The 21,539-nt window shown below is 28.8% G+C and overlaps 2 protein-coding genes across 2 annotated transcripts; one reads left to right on the top strand and one right to left on the bottom strand.

Moving 5' to 3' along the window:
- Positions 1-8,168: 8,168 nt before the first annotated feature.
- LOC125833213 (beta-carotene hydroxylase 1, chloroplastic-like) lies at positions 8,169-10,258 on the bottom strand. The gene is given in 8 exon segments (XM_049512358.1): positions 8,169-8,374; positions 8,605-8,661; positions 8,823-8,948; positions 9,024-9,158; positions 9,284-9,355; positions 9,717-9,776; positions 9,844-9,981; positions 9,983-10,258. Coding segments are annotated over 8 exon segments (945 nt in total). The 3' UTR covers positions 8,169-8,293.
- A 7,782-nt stretch (positions 10,259-18,040) lies between these two features.
- LOC125833206 (probable polygalacturonase) lies at positions 18,041-21,372 on the top strand. The gene is made up of 6 exons (XM_049512351.1): positions 18,041-18,363; positions 18,485-18,793; positions 19,740-19,860; positions 20,056-20,230; positions 20,486-20,556; positions 20,644-21,372. Exons 1-6 carry the CDS (start codon positions 18,334-18,336, stop codon positions 21,339-21,341), a joined length of 1,404 nt encoding a protein of 467 aa, XP_049368308.1. The 5' UTR covers positions 18,041-18,333; the 3' UTR covers positions 21,342-21,372.
- The last annotated feature ends 167 nt before the right edge of the window (positions 21,373-21,539 follow it).

Below are 21,539 nucleotides of genomic sequence, written 5' to 3'. Positions count from 1 at the left end.
ATTCGGGAGAGTGGCGAGTGAGATCTGAGAGAGGGGAGAGAGGGGAACGAAAATATATATATATACAATTTTCTCTCGCTTTATACAAACACAAATGCATTTTATACAATTTGCATTTTTTGTATAAAGTGAGAGAGGCGAGTGAGAGAGCGAGATCTGGGAGAGGGAAACGAAAATATATGTATATATATATACAATTTTCTCTCGCTTTATACAAACACAAACGCACTTTATACACTTGCGTATGTATAAAGAACGAGAGAGGCGAGGGAGAGAACGAGAGTGGCGAGCGAGATTCACCAGGAGAGAGGTGAAATAGCAACAGTTTGCTATGAGGTATAATTAAATCAAACTATATTTATAGCATTTAATTTGAATTAATAGTTTGCTATTATATACAATTTTCCCAACCTAAAATATGTCTTTGTTTTATCTCTAATTAGTATTGTTGACCCTCAATTTATTTATTTTTAAAATGGAATAAAATTTCAATTCGTCTGTAAAAATATGAAGATTTAAACTAACTCAAACTAAGGAGTGATAATCTTGCATAATTACTAATTGAAAACATCGTGAGAATGTTAAAATATGTTCACTAGTATTTGATATTTCTATAGATCATACCGTGTAAATAGCGATCGAAGAAAAATTTAATCAAGTATTATTTTAACTTAAGTGAGATATGGTTTAGTGTTCCATAATAATCGTTATAGGAGAAAGTTTTAGTTGCAATTTTCGCTTCCATTCATTCTACAAGTCAATCATTTTTATTTTTTATTTTTTTATGACAAGGGAAATTTGCAACTCGCAAACCATATAGGAGAGGTAATTAACCCGCACTAGGCAAGCCTGGTGCAACAAGTTCAACCCAGAAGGCAAACCCCTTGCTTTCGTTGGCAAGGAGCTGCTTCGAACTTGAGACCTTCATTATGAAAGTCCCAAGCCCAAACCACTTGGCCACCCCGAAGGGCACAACCGTACAAGTCAATCATTTTTTTAAAAAAAAATCAGTGTCTTTATGATCCATTACAGTTATAAGTTTAATGATTGTCTTTTATACAAGGAAAAGAACAGTTAAATAAAGATCCCTTAAATAAAATATCGAAAGCTTAGAAAACGCGGTTTAACCATAAAATCTTTTCATTTTTCCCAAAGTACACAAGGTATTAAAATAAGAAAAAAACAGCATGTTTATTTTTAATCTATACATAAATAAAAGGGTAAATTACAGAAATCACATACTTTTAAGGTAAAATTACAATTTATCCTTTAAAAGTTTATAATTACAGAAATCCTTCAAACGGATACAATAATATAAACGATGATACATTTGATGAACGAGATACAATAATATAAGCATTGATACATTAATCTGATTCTGATGTGCGAGATACAATAATATAAGCGCTGATATATTAATTTGATGCGCGAAATACAATAATATAAGCGCTAATACACTAATCTGATGCGCGAAAATGAGAGATTTTGAAGATTTGTAAAACTTATAAAAAATAATGGTAATAAGTAAACCAAAAGATTGGATTTCACTAATTTTTCCTAAATAAAATGGTAGTCTGGTGATAAGATGACAATGCAGTATTTTTATGTTAATGGGTGGACGGTTTAACAAAGTGACGATTATCTGTTAGTTCATGATGGAAGGATAATACATAAAATATTAATCTAAACATAGTAATTATTTAAGCAATCAGTTAGTTATCACTGTTGATACATAACCACCTGGCATTTTACGATAAGATTTGATGGTCAACTCACTAAAATAATGATATTGTCTAGAGCATAATTATTGACCATTTTTTCCCCACTTTATTCCCACTAGATTCAGAGCAATAATGTGTTTATTTAAAGGAAAAGTCATTTATTGTAAATAACACACTTATAGCTATTGAACTTCATCAATTTTATAAATATAGTCATTGTTATAAGTTGCTCTTATTTAAATTTGGGTCAAACTAGCTTAAAAGATAGTAAAAGGTATAGCCTTTTAACCAATGATTAATTAAGTAGTAGCAAAACAACATTTGCCATTTGTTGATTTTCTAATAATATGTACGATTTTTAATTAGTGGTTTCAGATTAAAATTTTGAAAATAATTTCATTTTGATAGAAAGAATCTCTCTTATTTAATGACTTTTATGTGATATAATTGATGCCTTAAAATGGATAGTAAACACCATCAAGTGACAAAGAAATAAAAAGAAATATGTAATTATGTGTGGCCTAATTATGTGCCTTAAGTTAGTTGAAGCATGTACTTATAATTTACTTGTCAAAATAAATGAGTAGAAATTTATAAATTGTCCCTTTTCAACTTTTGTAGTTAAACAATATTCAGTAGTTTCAATTTCTACAAATAAATTAAATTTCACATATTACCATAACATTTCACTTGTAAAAGTTGAACCGTCACGATAAGTAATTCTTTTTTAATAATAATGTTAAAAAACTTGTAGTCTGCCCTAGTCATCAACTGATTCGTTGAATCCATTATCATCCTTAAAAAGAGAATATAAAGAGTAAAACCAATCTTTAATATTTTCCATTAAAAAAAAAAGTTTGATCAGTTAAATATGAAAGTATTGAGAACATACTAATCACACCATTATAATGATGAGAAATTATTTTTTAAAAAGTCTTTAAACAATGTGAAATTGGATAAAAATGTCCACAGTCAATAATTTGGTCAAAAAATATTATTGCCGTCAATAATTTAATTCAAATAACACCATAGTATCAAATACACCATGAATTTTTTGTTATTTAACTACAAAATTTTATTCATCGTCAATTCGTGAATTCTAATCCACTTGTTGTTTATTGTTTTTCTTTGTGTTATACTATTGGACCTAACAATGCGGAATGTTGTCTCTATTGGTAACAAGATATATATATATATATTCCTTTGATTAATTGGTTTTGGTTGGCAACTCAATCAATAATGGAATTACACTCTTGACTCAATTAAACAAATACTAAAGCAGTGTACTAGACTAGGAGAGAAATTAACTTTTTTGGGATTTGATTGTTCTCTTTAAATAGAAAAACAACATTTGGCATGTAGATAATTGGATAATAATGGACATATAGGGGAAACCATTATCAAGACAAAAGTTGAATCATCTTTTTTTTTTCTTTTCCCTTTTTGCAGTTAGATGTATTTGGACTGCCCACCTACAATATTATTATTGAGGTGACACATGGCACATTAGATTATTCACTGGCTTTTTTGCTACTTATTGTTAATGTTTTAATTTAATTTAATTTAAAGTTACTTTGATAGGATAAATGGCATATAATAGATATTTTAAATTCTAGCATTACAAAAATATTATTCTTAAATTTTAAATATGTTAGAGACGGATCAGCTACATGAATCTCTACCCGATCATTTTTAAATTTAAATCGTCTCAAGAAAATTCAACCATATATTAAAAATTCTTTAGAACTTTTACATGCATTAGAATCTCTTGTTGATGACGAAAATTATTTCACAATTATATTTGTCATGAAATTATTGCAGAGAAGAAAAAAAGAAGAATCATTATCGTCTTAATTTATGTGGTATAATTTTATATAACTTACCTAAATCACATAGTGTAAAGAGTAAATTACATATGTCTTGAAATGAATATCATATTTTTTTAATTTAAAAATAATTTTTTAAAGAAAAATCTTAATCTTAATAAAATAGAGGGAAATAACAAAAAACTTAAATCACAATTTTATTTTTTAAAAATATAAAGTACAAAAATTTCACACATTTGAAGGATAAATGGACCATAGAAGTTGAGAAGAAGGAAGTAAAAGAAAACCATATCTGTTTGGCATAGATTTCCCAAATAAAATTTGAGAAGAAATTTGGCAAATAGTGTTTGTCCATATAATTTGTTATTATTTGGTAAATATTTTTGACAAATAACCCAAATTCTCAAATACTAGAAAAAATTAGTATTTGGGAAAAATCTCATTATTTGAGAACTTTTAATATTTCAAATTCTACATTAAACTTTTATTTTTTACAAAAACACCCTCTATAGTAGTTATTTGAGTTGTTTTACATAATTTTTTACGTGAACATCAAGTAGTGATGGAATATTTAGTAAATATGAAAGTGATGATATGATTGTTGATGAAAATGATAACAATTCGCCTAGGGTAACAAAGTCATGTGCTATGTAATACAAACATATGGTTAATTTTGATAGTTTTTAAAACTTATGGGTATAAATCATTTTTCTTAAAAAAGGAGAAATATATTTTCCAAATAGTATGGCCAAACACATGGTGAAATTTCACCCAAATTTTTTATCGAAATAATATTTGTCAAAAATATTTGAAAATCTATGATCAAACGCTAGCTAAGTTTTTTTCTAAATTATGCTTACTCTTTTGCTTTCGTTTTCTGTTCTTATTTTACACTTAATAAATAAACAAAATATTTATTAATAATTTGATTTTTTAAAAATGTAGTAACTAGCATATTATTATAATTTAAAATCACTAATAATATAAGAAAATTTTGATTATATTATATTTTTATTTTTATTATATAGAAGAGTGAAGCCAACCAGGACAACCAGGGGTATAAAAGTAATTTTACCACTAGGTTTATAGCTCTAGAACCATCAACTTATACTAATGGGGACATTCTAGATATTTTGCTCTACCTACGTGGCAACCTATCATCCACACATTATTCTACTATTATATAAGAGGGAGTTAATGATGGGACATTAGAATGTCCCATCATAAACTCCCTATATAATAATATAATATAATATAATAAATCATTTTTTCTACTATATAATATATATTTATTTTTCTACTATATAATAAAATGGAGTTTATATAATATATAATATAATATAATATATATATATATATATATATATATATATATATAAACTCCCTTTTATTATATAGTAGAAATAAATAATATATATGTATATATAATATAATAAATAATTTATAAATGACTTAAAATATTTAATATTTAAAAGATATATAATAAAATAGGTTGACTCTCAAAATTCTATCCGGGTCACATATATTGGGACAGAAAAAATAACATATATCATTTTAAAATTACCAAAAAAGTATTATAAATAATAATAATTAACAACTTAAAACAACTGAAAGACATTTTAAAAGGGTTAATTTAATAATTTTATCCATATCACATAAATTATGACAAAGTGACCAGCAATGTAGGTTATTTGAAAGTTACATAAAAATATTATAAATCACAATAATTAATAGCTTAAAACATTATTTTTTTAAAATGCAAATTTGGAGGACTCTTCAAATTTTTTTTGTGTCACATAAATTGAGACAACAAAAATAACATATATTGCGTCCATTTTAATTTATTTGTCTTAATTTTTTTTATATTTAAAAATTGCGTAAAAATTGTATAAATCATGATAATTGACAACATAAAATATGTTTTGAAAAAGATACAAAAAATTGCACTGATTCTTGAAGTTAATCTATCGTAAAAATACTATAAATCATGATAATTGACAACATAAAATATTTTTTTAAAAATACATATAAAAAATTTCGATTGATTCTTGAAATTAATCTATCGTTAAAATTTATGTATAAAATACAATAAATCGTGATAATTGACAACTTAAAATATTTATTGAAAAAACACAAAAAAAAATTTGACTGATTCTTAAAATTAATCTATCAATGTCACATAAAATGAGATAAAAGTAGTAATATGTATTTAATGTGAAATTATTGAAAACTACGTAAAATGTATTGTAAGTCTTAACAATTAACAACATTTGCTTGACTCTTGAAATTTTATCTATGTTACATACATTAAGACAAGCGGAGTAATACATATTAAGTATTTACAAATTATGTAAAAATATTATAAATTTCATTATTAACAACTTAAAATATTTAAAAATCATATTAAATTTAAATAACTCACTATATTTTATCTGTGTCACATACATTAGGACAAAAAATAATAGTTATTGCGCATGTGCGTAAGAGAGTTTATGCCCAAGTATAATATATAAAATTCAATGACTCTCCAAATTTCATTTGTGTCACATAAATTGAGACAACAAAAATAACATATATTGGGTCCATTTTAATTTATTTGTCTTATTTTTTTAGTTTTTTTTATATTTACAAATTGCGTAAAAATACTATAAATCATGATAATTGACAGTATAAAATATGTTTTGAAAAAGATACAAAAAATTCCATTGATTCTTGAAGTTTATCTATCGTAAAAATACTATAAATCATGATAATTGACAACATAAAATATTTCAAAAATAAATACATATAAAAAAATTTGATTGATTCTTGAAATTAATCTATCGTTAAAAATTATGTATAAAATACAATAAATTGTGATAATTGACAACTTAAAATATTTATTAAAAAACCAGAAAAAAATAAATTGACTGGTTCATAAAATTAATCTATCAATGTCACATAAAATGAGATAAAAGTAGTAATATGTATTGTTTAATGTGAAATTATTGAAAACTACGTAAAATGTATTATAAATCTTAACAATTAACAACATTTGATTGACTCTTGAAATTTTATCTATGCTATATACAATGAGACAAGCGGAGTAATATATATTAAGTATTTAAAAATTACGTACAACCATATTGCTTTCTGTAGGCTTCGAATTATCGTGGTCATTTTTTTAACCTGATATAAGTTTTGTACATTTTCTATTTTTTTAATATTATAAATTGCAATAATTAATAATTTCAAATATTTTTAAAAATATATTAAAAATTGAGTTGGTTTCGAGAATTTTATTTATACTATATAAAATAGGACAAAGGAAGCAACATATATCATTTACAAATGACTTAAAAAGTATTACAAATTATAATAATTACCAATTTAAAATATTTAAAAGCTATATAATAAAATAGGTTCACTCTCAGAATTCTATCAGGCTCACATATATTGGGACAGAAAAAATAACACATATCATTTTAAAATTACCAAAAAAGTATTATAAATAATAATAATTAACAACTTAAAATATCTGAAACACATTTTTAAAGGGTTAATTTTGTAATTTTATCCATATCACATAAATTATGACAAAGTGACCAGTATTGTTGGTTATTTGAAAGTTATATAAAAATATTATAAATCACAATAATTAATAACTTAAAACATTTTTAAAAAAAAATTAAAATTTGGATGACTCTCCAAATTTTATTTGTGTCACATAAATTGAGACAACAAAAATAACATATTTTGGGTCCATTTTAATTTATTTGTCTTATTTTTTTTTGGGTTTTTTATATTTAAAAAATGCGTAAAAATACTATAAATCATGATAATTGACAACATAAAATATGTTTTGAAAAAAATACAAAAAATTCCACTCATTCTTTAAGTGAATCTATCGTAAAAATACTATAAATCATGATAATTGACAACATAAAATATTTCAAAAATGTTGTATGTGGGCAGTCTTATTGTGCCTTGAATAGCGTCAAAGAAAATACAGGTTTGTGATAAAAAAAACTTATTCCTTTATCTACGCAAACAATCGCTTCAAAAACTCCATTATTAGCCCCAAAACATACTATTTATATTATTGGGCCCGTGCATAGCACGGACAACATTATCTAGTCAAGTATATATGTAACACAAATGGTAGGTGCAAATAGGGTCGGTTCTATTTTCCCGTGTTTTGACGTATACCGGCCAAACCTAACACACCTCAGAATCCCACACGCAAAGCACAAGCGCCAACGAATGAAGCACGGTCAAAAATGACCACCAACTGGGGAGGACTTAGGAACTCTTTTGATAATAAATTATACCGTATAAATTTAATATTTTTTAAAAATTTTATTTATATAAATTCTGAATTCCTTGAATGTAAGAATAAATATTGACTTATTGGTTTATGGTGTTCAAAATTCAAGTTGAAGTTCTAATTCACAGTCAAAACATTATATTTTTATGTTTTTAATCTCCATTAGAGAAAATCTTGAATCTGTCCACCGTCACCAATATGATAAGTCTAGTTGTACGTTTCTTTGTTTTGAATTATCGTTCTTCTGGTTTGTCAACAAGTAATATCAAATTGTTCACCTTTTGCGTACAGGAACCAAAAAAGAAGACTAGGACCTTTCCATAGAAAGCTTGTTGCATTATATTATTTTCATATATGTATATATATTTCTATCTTTTTCCCTTTAATGATCTAGAGCCTAAATACAAGCGCATTTTATTAATAGAAGTACTTTTTTTTTATCATAATAATCCCTTAGAAATTTTAATTCTTCGGTTGACTTCCTTTTCCAACTCTTCAAGGCCTCCTACTTCTTCCAATTCCTGCACCAAATAGACATTAATCCATATTCAGCCTCTATTACCATTATTCCTATTTATATATTACTTGTATTGTGTTAAACAACAAAGAAAAATATTAAATTAGATTAATTACATATGATAGGGGGATTGGAATTGGGGAGGGAATCGAACCCTCATTAATAAGGTAAAAGTTCAAAAAATCAACAAGAATTCATGTGGCAAAGTTAAAAGAGAGGGGGAAAGAGTAGCACCTTAGGTCCTAGGAACAAGCCATATGGGACACCATCAAATTTGTCCGAGTGATGAAGCTGAAATCCCCAGACAGCAATATCAAAGAAGATCCAGTCGTTAGAATCCGTTAAAATACAAATTAATTAAAAAATAAATATTAATCTAATTAAATGATGGTGCTAATTTTGATTAAAATAAGATTAAGAGTAAAGCTACAGTCCAATGAACTTTTTGTTACCTGATGTGCAGCAGCTACCCTCCGAAAGTAAGGCACGTTGGCAATAGGCCCTACGGGGAATCTCTTATGAACCAGTCCATCGTGAACGAACATGTAAGCCATCCCAAATACTGTGATCCCCAATCCCTGCATAAAAACCACATTTTTCACATATATAACTTAAACTCATGAAAAAACGATACGTAATTAATGAGAACTTACAGCGCCGAAACAGAGGCCAGGGACGAGGCCTTTATGGAAGAAACCGTATGAAAGAAGAGCTATAGCTGGAACAGCATTCGTTATGGCGAAAACATCGTTCATCTCAAAAGGTCCTTCTCTTGGTCTATGGTGTGACTGAAAATATTATATAAAAATCATGAACAGTCAAAATTTTGAAAAACTTGACAAGAATCTTTATTTTTCTTAGCAAGAATCCAAATTAGTGTCTAATAATTTAGTGTGTAAATTTGGAAATTAACCTCGTGCATGTGCCATAAAGAAGCATGCCATAGTGCTCTATGAGCCCATCTCGCCCAGTACTCCATTCCTACCTGAAGGACCACAGCATTAAATTACAGCAAATCAGCTGATCATCACGAAACTTTTATTACTTTTTAAACATTTCATGCTTTAGTCTATTTCTATTTACATGACATAGTTTGAATTTTGAGTCAAATAAAGTTAACTTGTTACTGCAATTAATAAGTCCTTCGAATATTTTAAATTGTTAATTTTTATGTTTTCTATTTAACTTCTAAATATGTAGTAATATTTTAAAAAGACCTTAAAGGTTTATGTCCTAATACACGGTTAAAATAAAAATAAAAAATTTTCAAATTCGAAATATGTCATACAAATTGGGACAAAACGGAAGAAGTATTGAACATGAGAAGAAGAAAAAACGGAACTTACGGCAGCGCCAAACGAGAGAGTGAATGTAGCTAACATTTCAGAAAAAGGCACTTCTCCACCCTATCCAAAAAGCTTAAGATTAAGCTTAAGAAAGAAGAAGAAAAAGAATGGAGTAATTAATTAGTACCTCCATTTGCCATGAAAATCTGTAATAAACCGACAAAATCGCCATAGAAGTAATCCCCAAACTAGACATCACAGCCGCCACAAGATAAGTAAACCTCTCCGATTTCTTCCTCGCCAATTTTTTCCGCCAGCCAACAGGCAGCTAAACTCTTCTCCTCATTAATCTCTACTTGTATCTGATCCTGTATTACTCTACTCTCACTTTGGATAGTACTATTCAATTTTTCATTCTCCAGCACAAAGCAAACCGCCAACCTCGGCTTTCTTCGAGACAGCAAAATTGCGCCAAAATTGCGAGTTAACGGAGAGAAGAACAGAACTGGCGGGGTGGTTGAGGCGGATTTTGGACCGGGAAACGGATTGTGACGGAGGCAAATAGTTCGGTAACCAGCGGAGGCTGAAATTCCGGCCGCCATGGACGGTGGAGGATCCAAATTAGCTGATGGATTTCAAATTCAGTGAAATTGGACAAATACGATGGATATTCAGTTTGTGGAGTGCTTGTGGAAAGTGTATAAATAGAGTGCAAACGTTACGTTGTTGAACGTGTTGGCACACGTTGTTGCCATTAAGCATGGAGGGAACTGGGGTAACTAACTAGTTGTTGAACTTATGGTCCCCGTTTCTGCAAATACTACAAGATTGCCACTTTTAGTAATTTAATTTTCTCACAATACTGAAGTAGTTTCACTCCCTTCTAAATTTTAATTATTATTTTTTGTATAATTAAATGGTATTTGCTATCTGCTAATTCAATTAAATAACATATAATTTTTTTAATAATTTATATATGTATTAATGATAATTTATATAGGTTTTTAAATTACAAATTAAACACTGTATTAAGTTATTATTAAAAGCTACCAAACATGGTACTTACTTGCATAAGTCACTCCAAATCATCTACCAAACATGGTATTATTTTTACGTTTTTCTTAAAAGAGAATTAACAAACTGATTTCATAAATCTTGAAAAAAGTTTTTTTTTTTAACATCTTTAAAAAGAAATTACAAAACCTAATTTTAGAAAATTGTTCGTGTGCGGTGAAATAATATCAATTAGTTACATAAAACACAACTTTAAGGGGTCGTTTGGTGTGAAGGATTACATAAAATAGTCCTGTGATTAAATTGTAGTGTCACTTAATTTGTTGTTTGGTTGGCATGTTTGGTATAACTTATACCAGGATTAATAATTAGTACCGGGATAAGTTATCCCTCCCTTGGGTGGTATAGTAATTTCGGGATAACTTGTCCCATGATAAAATAAGTAAATGACAAAAATATCCTTTTAAACCTTTTTTATACATCACTTTTCACATTCATGAAGGGTACTTTTGTAAGCAAATAAATTGTTCTTAAAATTTATGCAAAGCCTATCAAACCAGAAACTCAATAAAAAATAATCTCAGCATAACTTATCTCAGCATAACTAATCCCATCATAATTTATCCTATCATAACTAATTCCGCTGTAACTTGAATTCAAACCAAACGACTCCTAATTATTTGAGTATAGAAAATAACACCTTACTAGTTTAATTAATGAAAAATAACGAGATAGAGAAAAATAAAAAATACAAAACTATAAAGATAAAAAAAAAAATTAATTACATAAAACACAAATTTGATGAGTATATCCCATTGATATATCTAAAGTCATATCAAAAGATACTTTATTAATTTAATTAATGAAGAACAATATGAGAGAAAAATAAAATAAAAAATAGAAATTGTTAAAATAAAATAATATAATTATCAATACAAATTTAACTATTTGAATATATCTCGTAACGTAACGTATTTAAAATTTCACTTAAACAATCCCATATTAATTTTGATTAATGAAAAACAACAAAAGAAAAAACAAAAATATATTAAAAAAATAAGAATAAAAAATGACCATGAAAGGGCATAAGAGGAAAGGGCGGTGGGATAAATCGACGCAGTTTTTATTTTCATTTTTTTGGAATGACGGTTATCGCTTAAATATTCAAAAACTCCGCAAATTTAAGCATGAATTGGGAAATGGGACGTGTCTAATTTTACTAGGTGAACCAATTTTTCAAATTTTCTATTGTATGACGAAATTTGGCACATTTTGGTTTAGGCAAAACAGCCAATCCAAATTAATTGACGGACTAACTCAACGATCTGTTTGGTACGATGTAGAATATTTTTTTAAAAGTTTTTTTTTTTTATAATTTTCATAACGTGTTTAAAATCATGCAAATTTCAAAGGAAGGAAGAATTAGTAAGTGAAAACTACTCTTCTATTTTATTTGATGTGTGTACTAAGTTTTTGATGCAAATTCGAATATTTAAAAATGATGAATTATAATAATTAATAGTTTAAAATATTAAAATAATTATGACTAAGAAAAATATTTTCATAATGAATAGTAGTGAGTACCACACAGGGTAAAACAGGAGTACGGCTATAATTGCATACTACAAGGTGACAAATCTGTCACAAATTTATCATTGTGGATGTTATCTTTATTAAGAATTTTGTTTTTCTCTTTAAATTTTTTGATGATCTTACATTTCTATTGGAAAAAAGGGAGGACAATAAGCTGTAGTTTTTGCATTTGGTTTGGTTTAATTAAAATGAAGTAGTGCATGATTCATATATGAATTAATAATTAAGGTCTAGAGGGTCAATACTATATTTTTAGCAAGAATAATTTAGGAGGGAAATGAGTAAATCAAAGAACGTAGAGGAGAAGGACTGTGGAGAAGAGAGAGCAATTTAGGAGGGAAATGCGTAAAATGAATAGATCAATACTATATTTTTAGCAGGTCATTAAATGATTTAAAATAGTATCTTTCTAATTTTAACGAAAAATTAATTAAATATATTGGATAACTTTATAGAGAAAATACAACAGTTGAATAATTTTGAAGTTACAAAGGAAAATTAGCGACTTTTTAAGAGAAGAATTCATTATTGAGTGTTATATGAGATATTATTTCTAGAAATCTATAGCTAAAAATGTTGGAAAAAAAGACATAGTTACTTGAAGTTTTTACAGTTGTTTCTTCTTCGAGAAAGGATGATTGGATGGCTGATAAACTACTCATCGTGTAAGAAATTTTCCATGGCTACAAGCCCATAGAAAAGAAATATTTCTAATATATGGAAATATTTTTTTCAAGTTTAAATTTCTAATATATGGAAATATTTCCATCTGATGATTTCTTTTTTTCAAGTTTACTCTAGCAATATTTTTATATTAAAAAATAAATAAAATTTAATGTATTATTTTATTTTTAATATCATACTTCTAGCCACATAAATTTTATACCGTACTTAAAACCACGTAAATTTAAAAGGAAAGGGGGGATTTTTAATTGAAAACTACTCTTCTATTTCATTCGATGTGGCGATGCATACTACAGTAGTTAGTTTTGCTACAAATTCGAATATAAATTTCAAGTTTAGGATAAAATTACATTTTATATAAGTATCTGAAAATAATATAAAATATTAAAAATTATAATAATTAATAATAGTAAAAGTTTTTAAAAATCATGACCCAAAAAAATATTTTCATAATGAATAGTAGTACCACATAGGGTAAAACAGGGGAAGCGAGTTTTTTCTTGTTCTTATAGTTGCTTAACAGCTAACAAATCTGTCACAAATTATTCTTATAGTTGCTTAACAGCTAACAAATCTGTCACAATTATTCTTATAGTTGCTTAACAGCTAACAAATCTGTCACAAATTATTCTTTCTTATTTATCATTGTGGAGGTCACTTTAATTAATAAAAAATGTTTTCTCTTTCAAATTTTTATGATCTTACATTTCCATTGGAGAGGGAGGACAATAAGCTATGGTTTTTGCATTTGATTTGCTTTAATTAAAATGAAATAGTGCATGATTCATATATGAATTAATTAAGGTCAATAGGGTCAATAATATATTTTTAGCAAGAATAATTTAGGAAGGAAATGGGTAAAATAAATAATATAAGAGGAAAAAGAGTGTGGATAAGAGAGAGCAATTTAGGAGGAAAATGGGTAAAATAAAATGTTTAAAATTATATTTTTAGAGGATCGAGTTATTAAATGGTTTTAAAGGATATCTTTTTATTTTTTTGTAATTTTTGTTTTAAATAAAGATTTCATTTGAGCAAATTTTAATGAAAAATTAATTAATTACGTTAGTGACTTTATAGGTATAATATTCAATAGTTAAGTATCTTTGATGTTATAAAGAAAAATTGAGTGATTTTTAGGGGCATGGGAACCTCTGCTCATGTATCGATCTACCGAAATAACCTCTAGGGCATAGTTAAGTACAAAGATATTATCTCCAGAAATTTATAAAGACATTTTATTTTATGCAATTTGTGAGGAGTTAGGTTAGTTTGTACTTTTGGTCGGGAACAGGTTTTTGCTCTATAGCTAAAAATGTTGGGAAAAAGACGTTATTACTAGAAGTTTATATTGTTTGTTTCTTCTTCAAGAAAAGATGATTGGATGGCTGATAATTGCTCATCGTATAAGAAATTTATCCACTGCCACAGTGCTATAGAATAGAAAAAAATATTATATGGATCAAGTAAAATAAAATAAAAGGAGTATAATCAGTTCAAATAAATCTAAATTCCGTTGGTGATGAAGTTTGAAACGCGAAACTATCGCAATTGATCAATCAAGAAATGCAAAAGGCTAGTGAGGTTTGAGTTTTGGAAGATCACTAATTAGTTGGTCATATTTATTTAGGTAACTTATAGAAATTTCACTAGTTTAGGAGGTAATTACTTAGATACATGCCACTTTGTAATTGATGCGTTCAAATATGCCTAGATATATGTATCTTGGGATATATGAAGTACTCAAAATTATATGTAATTTATTTTAGATACACTGTATCCAAGTGGATTCACATTTATTTGAGATACATAGATAAATCTCGTCTCTCCCATCTCGCTCGTCACTCTCATATCTCGTTTGCGTATCTGGTAGTCCAGACACTTGCAAATCACACCAAATACATGTATTTTTTGTGATTTGCATGTATATGAGATACATAGACAAATCTCACTCGCCTCCCTCCCGTTCTCACTAGTCTCTCTCTCCCTATTTCAGTGTATCTGGTAGAAAAAATATGTATCGAAGTGTATCTGAATTGAAATACGATATGAAATTATTAATTAGTGAGATAAAATGTAATTATTTTAAACTATAGAAAAAATTAATGAATATGGTAGATATATTTGTATAATTAGATAGTTTCTCCATTTATTTATGTTTGAGGGTAGGTTCTTATTAATCACTATAAACTTGTAAAAATTCAAGATAAAAGTATGAGAATCTTAAACTTCAAAGTAATTTATGGCGTGCATAGTATTTAGTAGTCAGTAGTCATGGAGGGGAATTTACATATGCTTTGGCAATCAGAAAAAATTAACAATCCAGTGAATTATTTTTTAAATTAGTCATTCTTCTACATGAAAAACCCATAATGGTGTTTGATTTCAAAGACGTTAAAAACGTTATCAAGAAAGAGAATTTACAGTATGCTCTCATTGTCAAATTCTCATATGAAAAGGCCAGAACTTTATATCTACGAAAAATATTGTCTCAACAATTATAATTTAAGGATAAATATAACATTGGATTATTAGAAAGTCAACATGTATAATTGCAATTCACTTTAAAGGGAGATTATATTGCAATTTTTTTTAAAAAAATAGCCTGATTAAGTTTATTGGTACTATTATACCACCCAAAGTAAAAATGGATGCAGGTAACTACTCTAGTAGTTCAATCTAATGCGTCAAAGGATATTGTTTGTAAAAATCTTTTGAAGCACTTATTTGGATAAAGAATTAGCGTTAGTTGATTTCAATCCTACAAAGGACCAGACTTTGATTGGGCCTATTATGAAAATAATATACAATACGAAAAAATGGTAATGTTATGACTCCAACATTATATGTTCTAATTATAAAGTAGTTAAGATTATTCAAGAAAATCAGGATGTTATATTACACAAATCAATCCAACAATCAAGTTATTAGTAGTCACATTTAACATCCCGACTCATAAAGCCCCTTCCTAATATTTGGATTCATTTGGTGAACATCAAAATGAATTTGAGCAGTTTTTATTGTCCAAAAGAATGACAAAGATTTGGTGAAAGATACGTTATCACTCTCTCAAAGCTAATTTCACAAATAATTTTATTATTTCAAAGAAAAATAGCGAAGATGAGTGCTCCTAGGTGGGTTGATTTGATCGATGAAGAAGAGAAAGTTTCACCTCTTTCAGTGAATAGCAAATTAGGTCCAAAAACTTCAATATTTGTGCTAGTGTGACGGCAAAGAAGAATGAGCCAGAGACCTTAGCATCGAGATTTAGTCCAACTAATGTTTATGTTTTTTCCTTGAAATATTTGAAAGATTGTTTCAACTAATATTTAGATTTGAACGAAGATTTTTTGATGAGGGTGAGGAAGATAATATGTTGGATATATACTTTTATAAAGTTGCTAGGGATGTGAATATGTTATCTAAACATCAAAGGAGTGGAAATAACAAAATAAAAAAGAGAACACATTGAAGGCCGCACAATTGGGATGGTGAAGTAATGAAAGATTTTGTTCCAAGACATGACTTGTTGTATTAACCACTTAGACGAAAATTTTCCATATTCTATTTCATTGATAACTGAAATAAATCTAAACGGATTACTTGGTACCCAATACTTCAAATATGAATTGATAATAATATCATTTTGCTTGACCTCTATTTACTAGGATCTTGGCGAAATAGATTTTGTTTACAAAAGCTAAAACAATATGTTGATGTCTCTAGTAAGCTAAAGTCATCGTTTAATAGTTGTTTTGCTTCGCTTTCTTCTTTACAAATAAGAACTTGAAGTTTTAGTTAGGATTAGAAATCTCTACGGTTACACTTTGGAACAACTGAAAGGATGTGGCGCAACTTGGAAATGAGTTTGTTTTGGGTACAAAATGTCACGGTTCAATCCTATCATTTCTATCTACGCGATTGGCATATTAGAATCACATGACAGTGTTAATAGCTTCAACAAGATCCAATAAATCCAAAAAAAAAAGTGATGAACTATCAAAGTGTTATTGGAAAGATTTGAAAAAGAAGACAAGAAAAACATATTTCAGATTCCTATAGATGGACAATCTATTTTTTAAATCTGTTCTTTTATACAAAAAATTTGTACAAACTTAGTGATGATCATAGAATACCTAGTTTTATCTAACCCTTATTTTCTTCATGCTTGTAAATTAGTAAAAATTCGTTAGCTAATTAAAATTGATAACATAACCTTGCCTCTTTGCTTGTACTTATTCCTATTAAGGACTTCTAATTTTAATAAAAGGACACGCCGCACTCCATTTAGTGGTACAAATTTATGCACGGAACAATTTTGGTTCTTTAAACTTATCAAAAATCAACATTTTGAACATCCATTATATATTAACAATTTATGTTCGTCAGATATGATCGAAATAGTATAAAAAAAGTAAAGATTTAATCATATACACCAAAAAAGCTTCATTAAATTCTAAAATTTTACAACACAAAAAAAAATTACACTAGACATTAAAAATATACATAAAAAAGTAGTGAACATTAAACTAAACTCTAGAAATAAAGAAAAGAATAGCATATGCTACAAAATTATACCTTTCAAATGTGAGTTCCTGCTAAATCCCAAGAGAATTCAATAAATATTCGACAGAGATAAAAAATACTTTCTCCGTCCACTTTTAATTATCATAATTTTTCTTTTTAGAGTTAAATTATAAGAATTTTGACTAACATTTTACGATATATTTTTTCATCATATTGATATGTAAAAAAATGCAATATATAGTAATTTTTGTATAGTTTTTAAATATCTAAATTTTTTATTTAAAATATCAAATTAATGTAATCTAATTTAACTTTGAAAATTAGTCAAATTGACTTTCGAAAAGTGTCACGACAATGGACTAAGGGAGTATTTGACTTTTGATTTGACACACTTAAAAGAAGTAAAACTTATTAACTGCATTAATACATACAAAATTACTTTGAACCTACTCTTAAATATAACGAACCATTATGTCATTTTCTCTACAATTGATACCTCAGAGTCCATTGTCCCGATTTATCCCTTATTTATTTCATTTGTAAGATTGATTGCCTTGACTTTAAAATTGCATTACCGATTAAATACTTTCCAAATGCAATATAGCAAGTGGATTCTCTCAGAACCAAATCATTAAATTTCTTATTACCAAATTTGCATCTAGTAAATTCAATTTCTCTTGACTTTTAAATAGCAAAGTTTTCGCCATAATAATGGGAATAAGATTAATATACTTACAAATGTGAAAATCTCCTCAAATGGTTAGTTATTAAATGTTTAGTTTGACGCACAATCTATACTACAGTATATAACAGAATCATACAACCAATATTCATTCATTCAAAAGTTTTTTGTTCATCAATGGAGTTGTATCACAAATCAACATGCCATGTAAATTTATTTCTCTGTAATTAGGCAATATACATTATGCATAGATCTTCTCAATGTCCATTAATTATAAATTTACCATTTTCATTAATTCTTATGGATTTTTCTTTATTTTTTGGAACAGTTTCTAGGGAAATTGATGGTCGTTTTGACATGGGGAATACTTTGTCTTAGAACAGCGGTATGTATTGAGTATGAAGCTTTAAGTTGTCGAAAACACACAGCATTATTGACAGTTTTTGGAGGCAAAGGTGACGGAAAAACGTCGAACACAGAGGCATTTCGAAAAGCTATACATGAATTGAGCAAATTTGCAACAGATGGGGGAGCACAGCTCATTGTTCCTCCTGGAAAATGGTTAACAGGGCCATTCAATCTAACTAGTAAATTCACTCTATATATACACCAGGATGCTGTCATTCTAGTTTCTCAGGTTTTATTCGTTCCTTGTCCCTTTCTTTTTTTACTTCAAAGAAAATTGGTTTGATCGGAACCTTCACCTTACTGGTGAGGGTTCAATTTTCCATCTTGTAATCCCCTCCTTTATTTCCCCTTAAAAAAAGAAGAAGAAAAAGGACATTGGTTTGATCTTTTCTCTTATCCTAGCCCCTAGGGGTAAAAAGGAAAGAAATCAGCCCGAAAACTATCTGGTTGATCACATAAATTAATCACCAAACCAGAAATGTTTTGGTGAAAAAGAATGTGAATGAAGGATCTCACTGAATTGAATCTATTCATGCTTAAATGTGTACGAAAAAATCATTGTTCAACTCGTTGACAGCATTACAAACAAAAAAAAGCCTATTCTCCTGCTCTATCTATTCATGCTTAAATGTGTACGAAAATATCATTGTTCAACTCGTTGACAGCATTACAAACAAAAAAAAAGCGTATTCTCCCGCTCTATCTATTCGAGAGATGGGAGGACAGGAATTTGGTCTCCAGGATTTATTTTGTTCCTTGATACCCCTTAAAATCGTCAGCAGGTATCAATGGTTACAGATTAAATAAGAAAATTTACACCATATTAATTTTAAAGATAACCAATTGTGTATTATCACAACTACCTTTATCCTAAATTTGTCTCAATGTTCCACATTTTAATTAATTTTCGATATTTTTTCTTATAGAAACGACACATAAGAATCTCTATATAAGCTAGGCATTTCACTTCAAAGAACTACATTAACATTATATGTGAGTTGACCTAGCAAACCTAGACGAGGTTCCTTGACGTAAGCAGTGGTGTAGCCACATACTAATTATATAGATCCAACTTTACTTTTTTATACATATATAATGAATCCTTAACGAATTCTTGACTTCACTTAAGATGCAACAGCTGTTGTTAATATACACATATGTGATTGTTTGTACAGGATGAGGCAGAGTGGGATTTAATTCCACCATTGCCATCTTATGGAATAGGAAGGGATAATCCAGGACCAAGGTTTATCAGTTTCATTTTTGGAACAAACTTGACTGATGTAGTCATTACAGGTAAATATCCTCTTTGTACTATCAAGTCAAAATAATATGCCAAGTACAACAATTACTACGCTTCAGTCTGAAGCTAATTGGGATCAGTCGTATGAATCCTCAATATCATAAATCCTCTGTTTGGGCCCATAATATTTCAGACGCTGATGCCAACACTTCTAATGTTAGTTGTTTTATATGTATGTTGATGATTAGGTGGAAATGGCACCATAGATGGTCAAGGTCAACTGTGGTGGACTAAATTTCGACAAGGTCAAATGAAAAACACCCGACCTTACCTGATTGAGATCATGTTTTCTGATCATGTTCAGATTTCCAATCTTACATTGATCAATTCTCCTTCATGGAATGTCCATCCTGTTTACAGCAGGTTTACTTTCTTGTTCCTCTCATTTGTTTATATCATATCATTTTATAATTCACGTGGTCATCTTTGGATTTGTGCCATGTGGAGCCCACTAAAGGAAAGCCCGCCTACAAGGAGTTTCTCCATTCTCAAGGGACGAACTAGGCATCTGATTAAGGGTGGAGGGATCTTATCATCCCACCATACTCCCTAGTGGTGCTTGTTAACTTACTTTGATATGTACGCTCTGACTATTTTTTTTTCTTCCGAAAAATGCAGTTTTGTGGTAATTAAGGGATTAACAATCCTTGCACCAGTTGATTCACCAAACACAGATGGGATTGACCCAGGTTTGTTACAAGAACAGACTCTAGTAAACAAATGAGAAGATGATATCCTCTAGTGAAGCAGTTACTAATTCATTTTTGGTTGTGCAGATTCTTGTTCCAACACAAGAATTGAAGATTGCTTCATAGTCTCGGGGGATGATTGCATAGCAGTGAAAAGTGGTTGGGATGAATATGGAATAGCATTTGGAATGCCTACAAAGCACCTAATCATAAGAAACCTCACCTGCATATCACCTGATAGTGCAGTCATTGCTCTCGGAAGCGAAATGTCTGGTGGCATTCAAGATGTCAGAGCTGAAAACATTGCAGCAATTAGTTCTGAATCAGGCCTGAGGATCAAAACTGCTATAGGAAGAGGAGCGTACGTTAAAGACGTGTTTGTGAGAGGAATGACATTGCAGACAATGAAATATACCTTTTGGATAACAGGCGATTATGGGTCTCATCCTGACGATCATTATGATCCGAAAGCACTTCCTGTCATTCAAGGAATCAATGTAAAAGACGTTGTAGCTAAGAATGTGACAATAGCAGGGAAATTAGCGGGGATAGATGGTGATACCTTCAATGGAATTTGCATATCGAATGTGGCCATTGAGTTGTCAGAACAGGCTAAGCAACTACAATGGAACTGCAGTAATATAAAAGGTGTTTCTTGCCTAGTCAGTCCTCAGCCGTGTGCTCTGTTGCCTGATAAGAAAATTGATTGTCCTTTTCCCACTGATACTTTACCTGTTGATAAGATTCAGTTCCAGACTTGTGCTGCAGCTACTACTATGCATTAAGTAAAAGATAGTGAAATACCCAGCTAGTCCCTTGTTATGCTTTAATTTTTTGGAACCATTTTGATTATTAATTAAACAACATTTGCTCCAGTCCATGGTTTCCAGTCTTCTAGTAAACTCAATTTATGGATGTTCCTGCCAATGCTTCACTCTTAGACTTGGATAATATGTCCCTAAGGATACATTAGCAAGTAATCT

This window comes from Solanum verrucosum, unplaced genomic scaffold, assembly GCF_900185275.1.
Source record: "Solanum verrucosum unplaced genomic scaffold, falcon-dt-bn FXZP01000100.1, whole genome shotgun sequence".
Classification (NCBI taxonomy): domain Eukaryota; kingdom Viridiplantae; phylum Streptophyta; class Magnoliopsida; order Solanales; family Solanaceae; genus Solanum; species Solanum verrucosum.
This window is presented reverse-complemented; position numbering and strand designations above follow the sequence as displayed.

What these genes read in the sequence shown, in the direction of transcription:
- LOC125833206 (XM_049512351.1), top strand. Translation starts at nt 18,334, where the DNA reads ATGGAGTTGTATCACAAATCAACATGCCAT. An exon ending in GACTGATGTAGTCATTACAG is followed by an intron (nt 19,861 to 20,055) that starts GTAAATATCCTC and finishes GTTGATGATTAG; the next exon opens with GTGGAAATGGCACCATAGAT. An exon ending in CACAGATGGGATTGACCCAG is followed by an intron (nt 20,557 to 20,643) that starts GTTTGTTACAAG and finishes TTGGTTGTGCAG; the next exon opens with ATTCTTGTTCCAACACAAGA.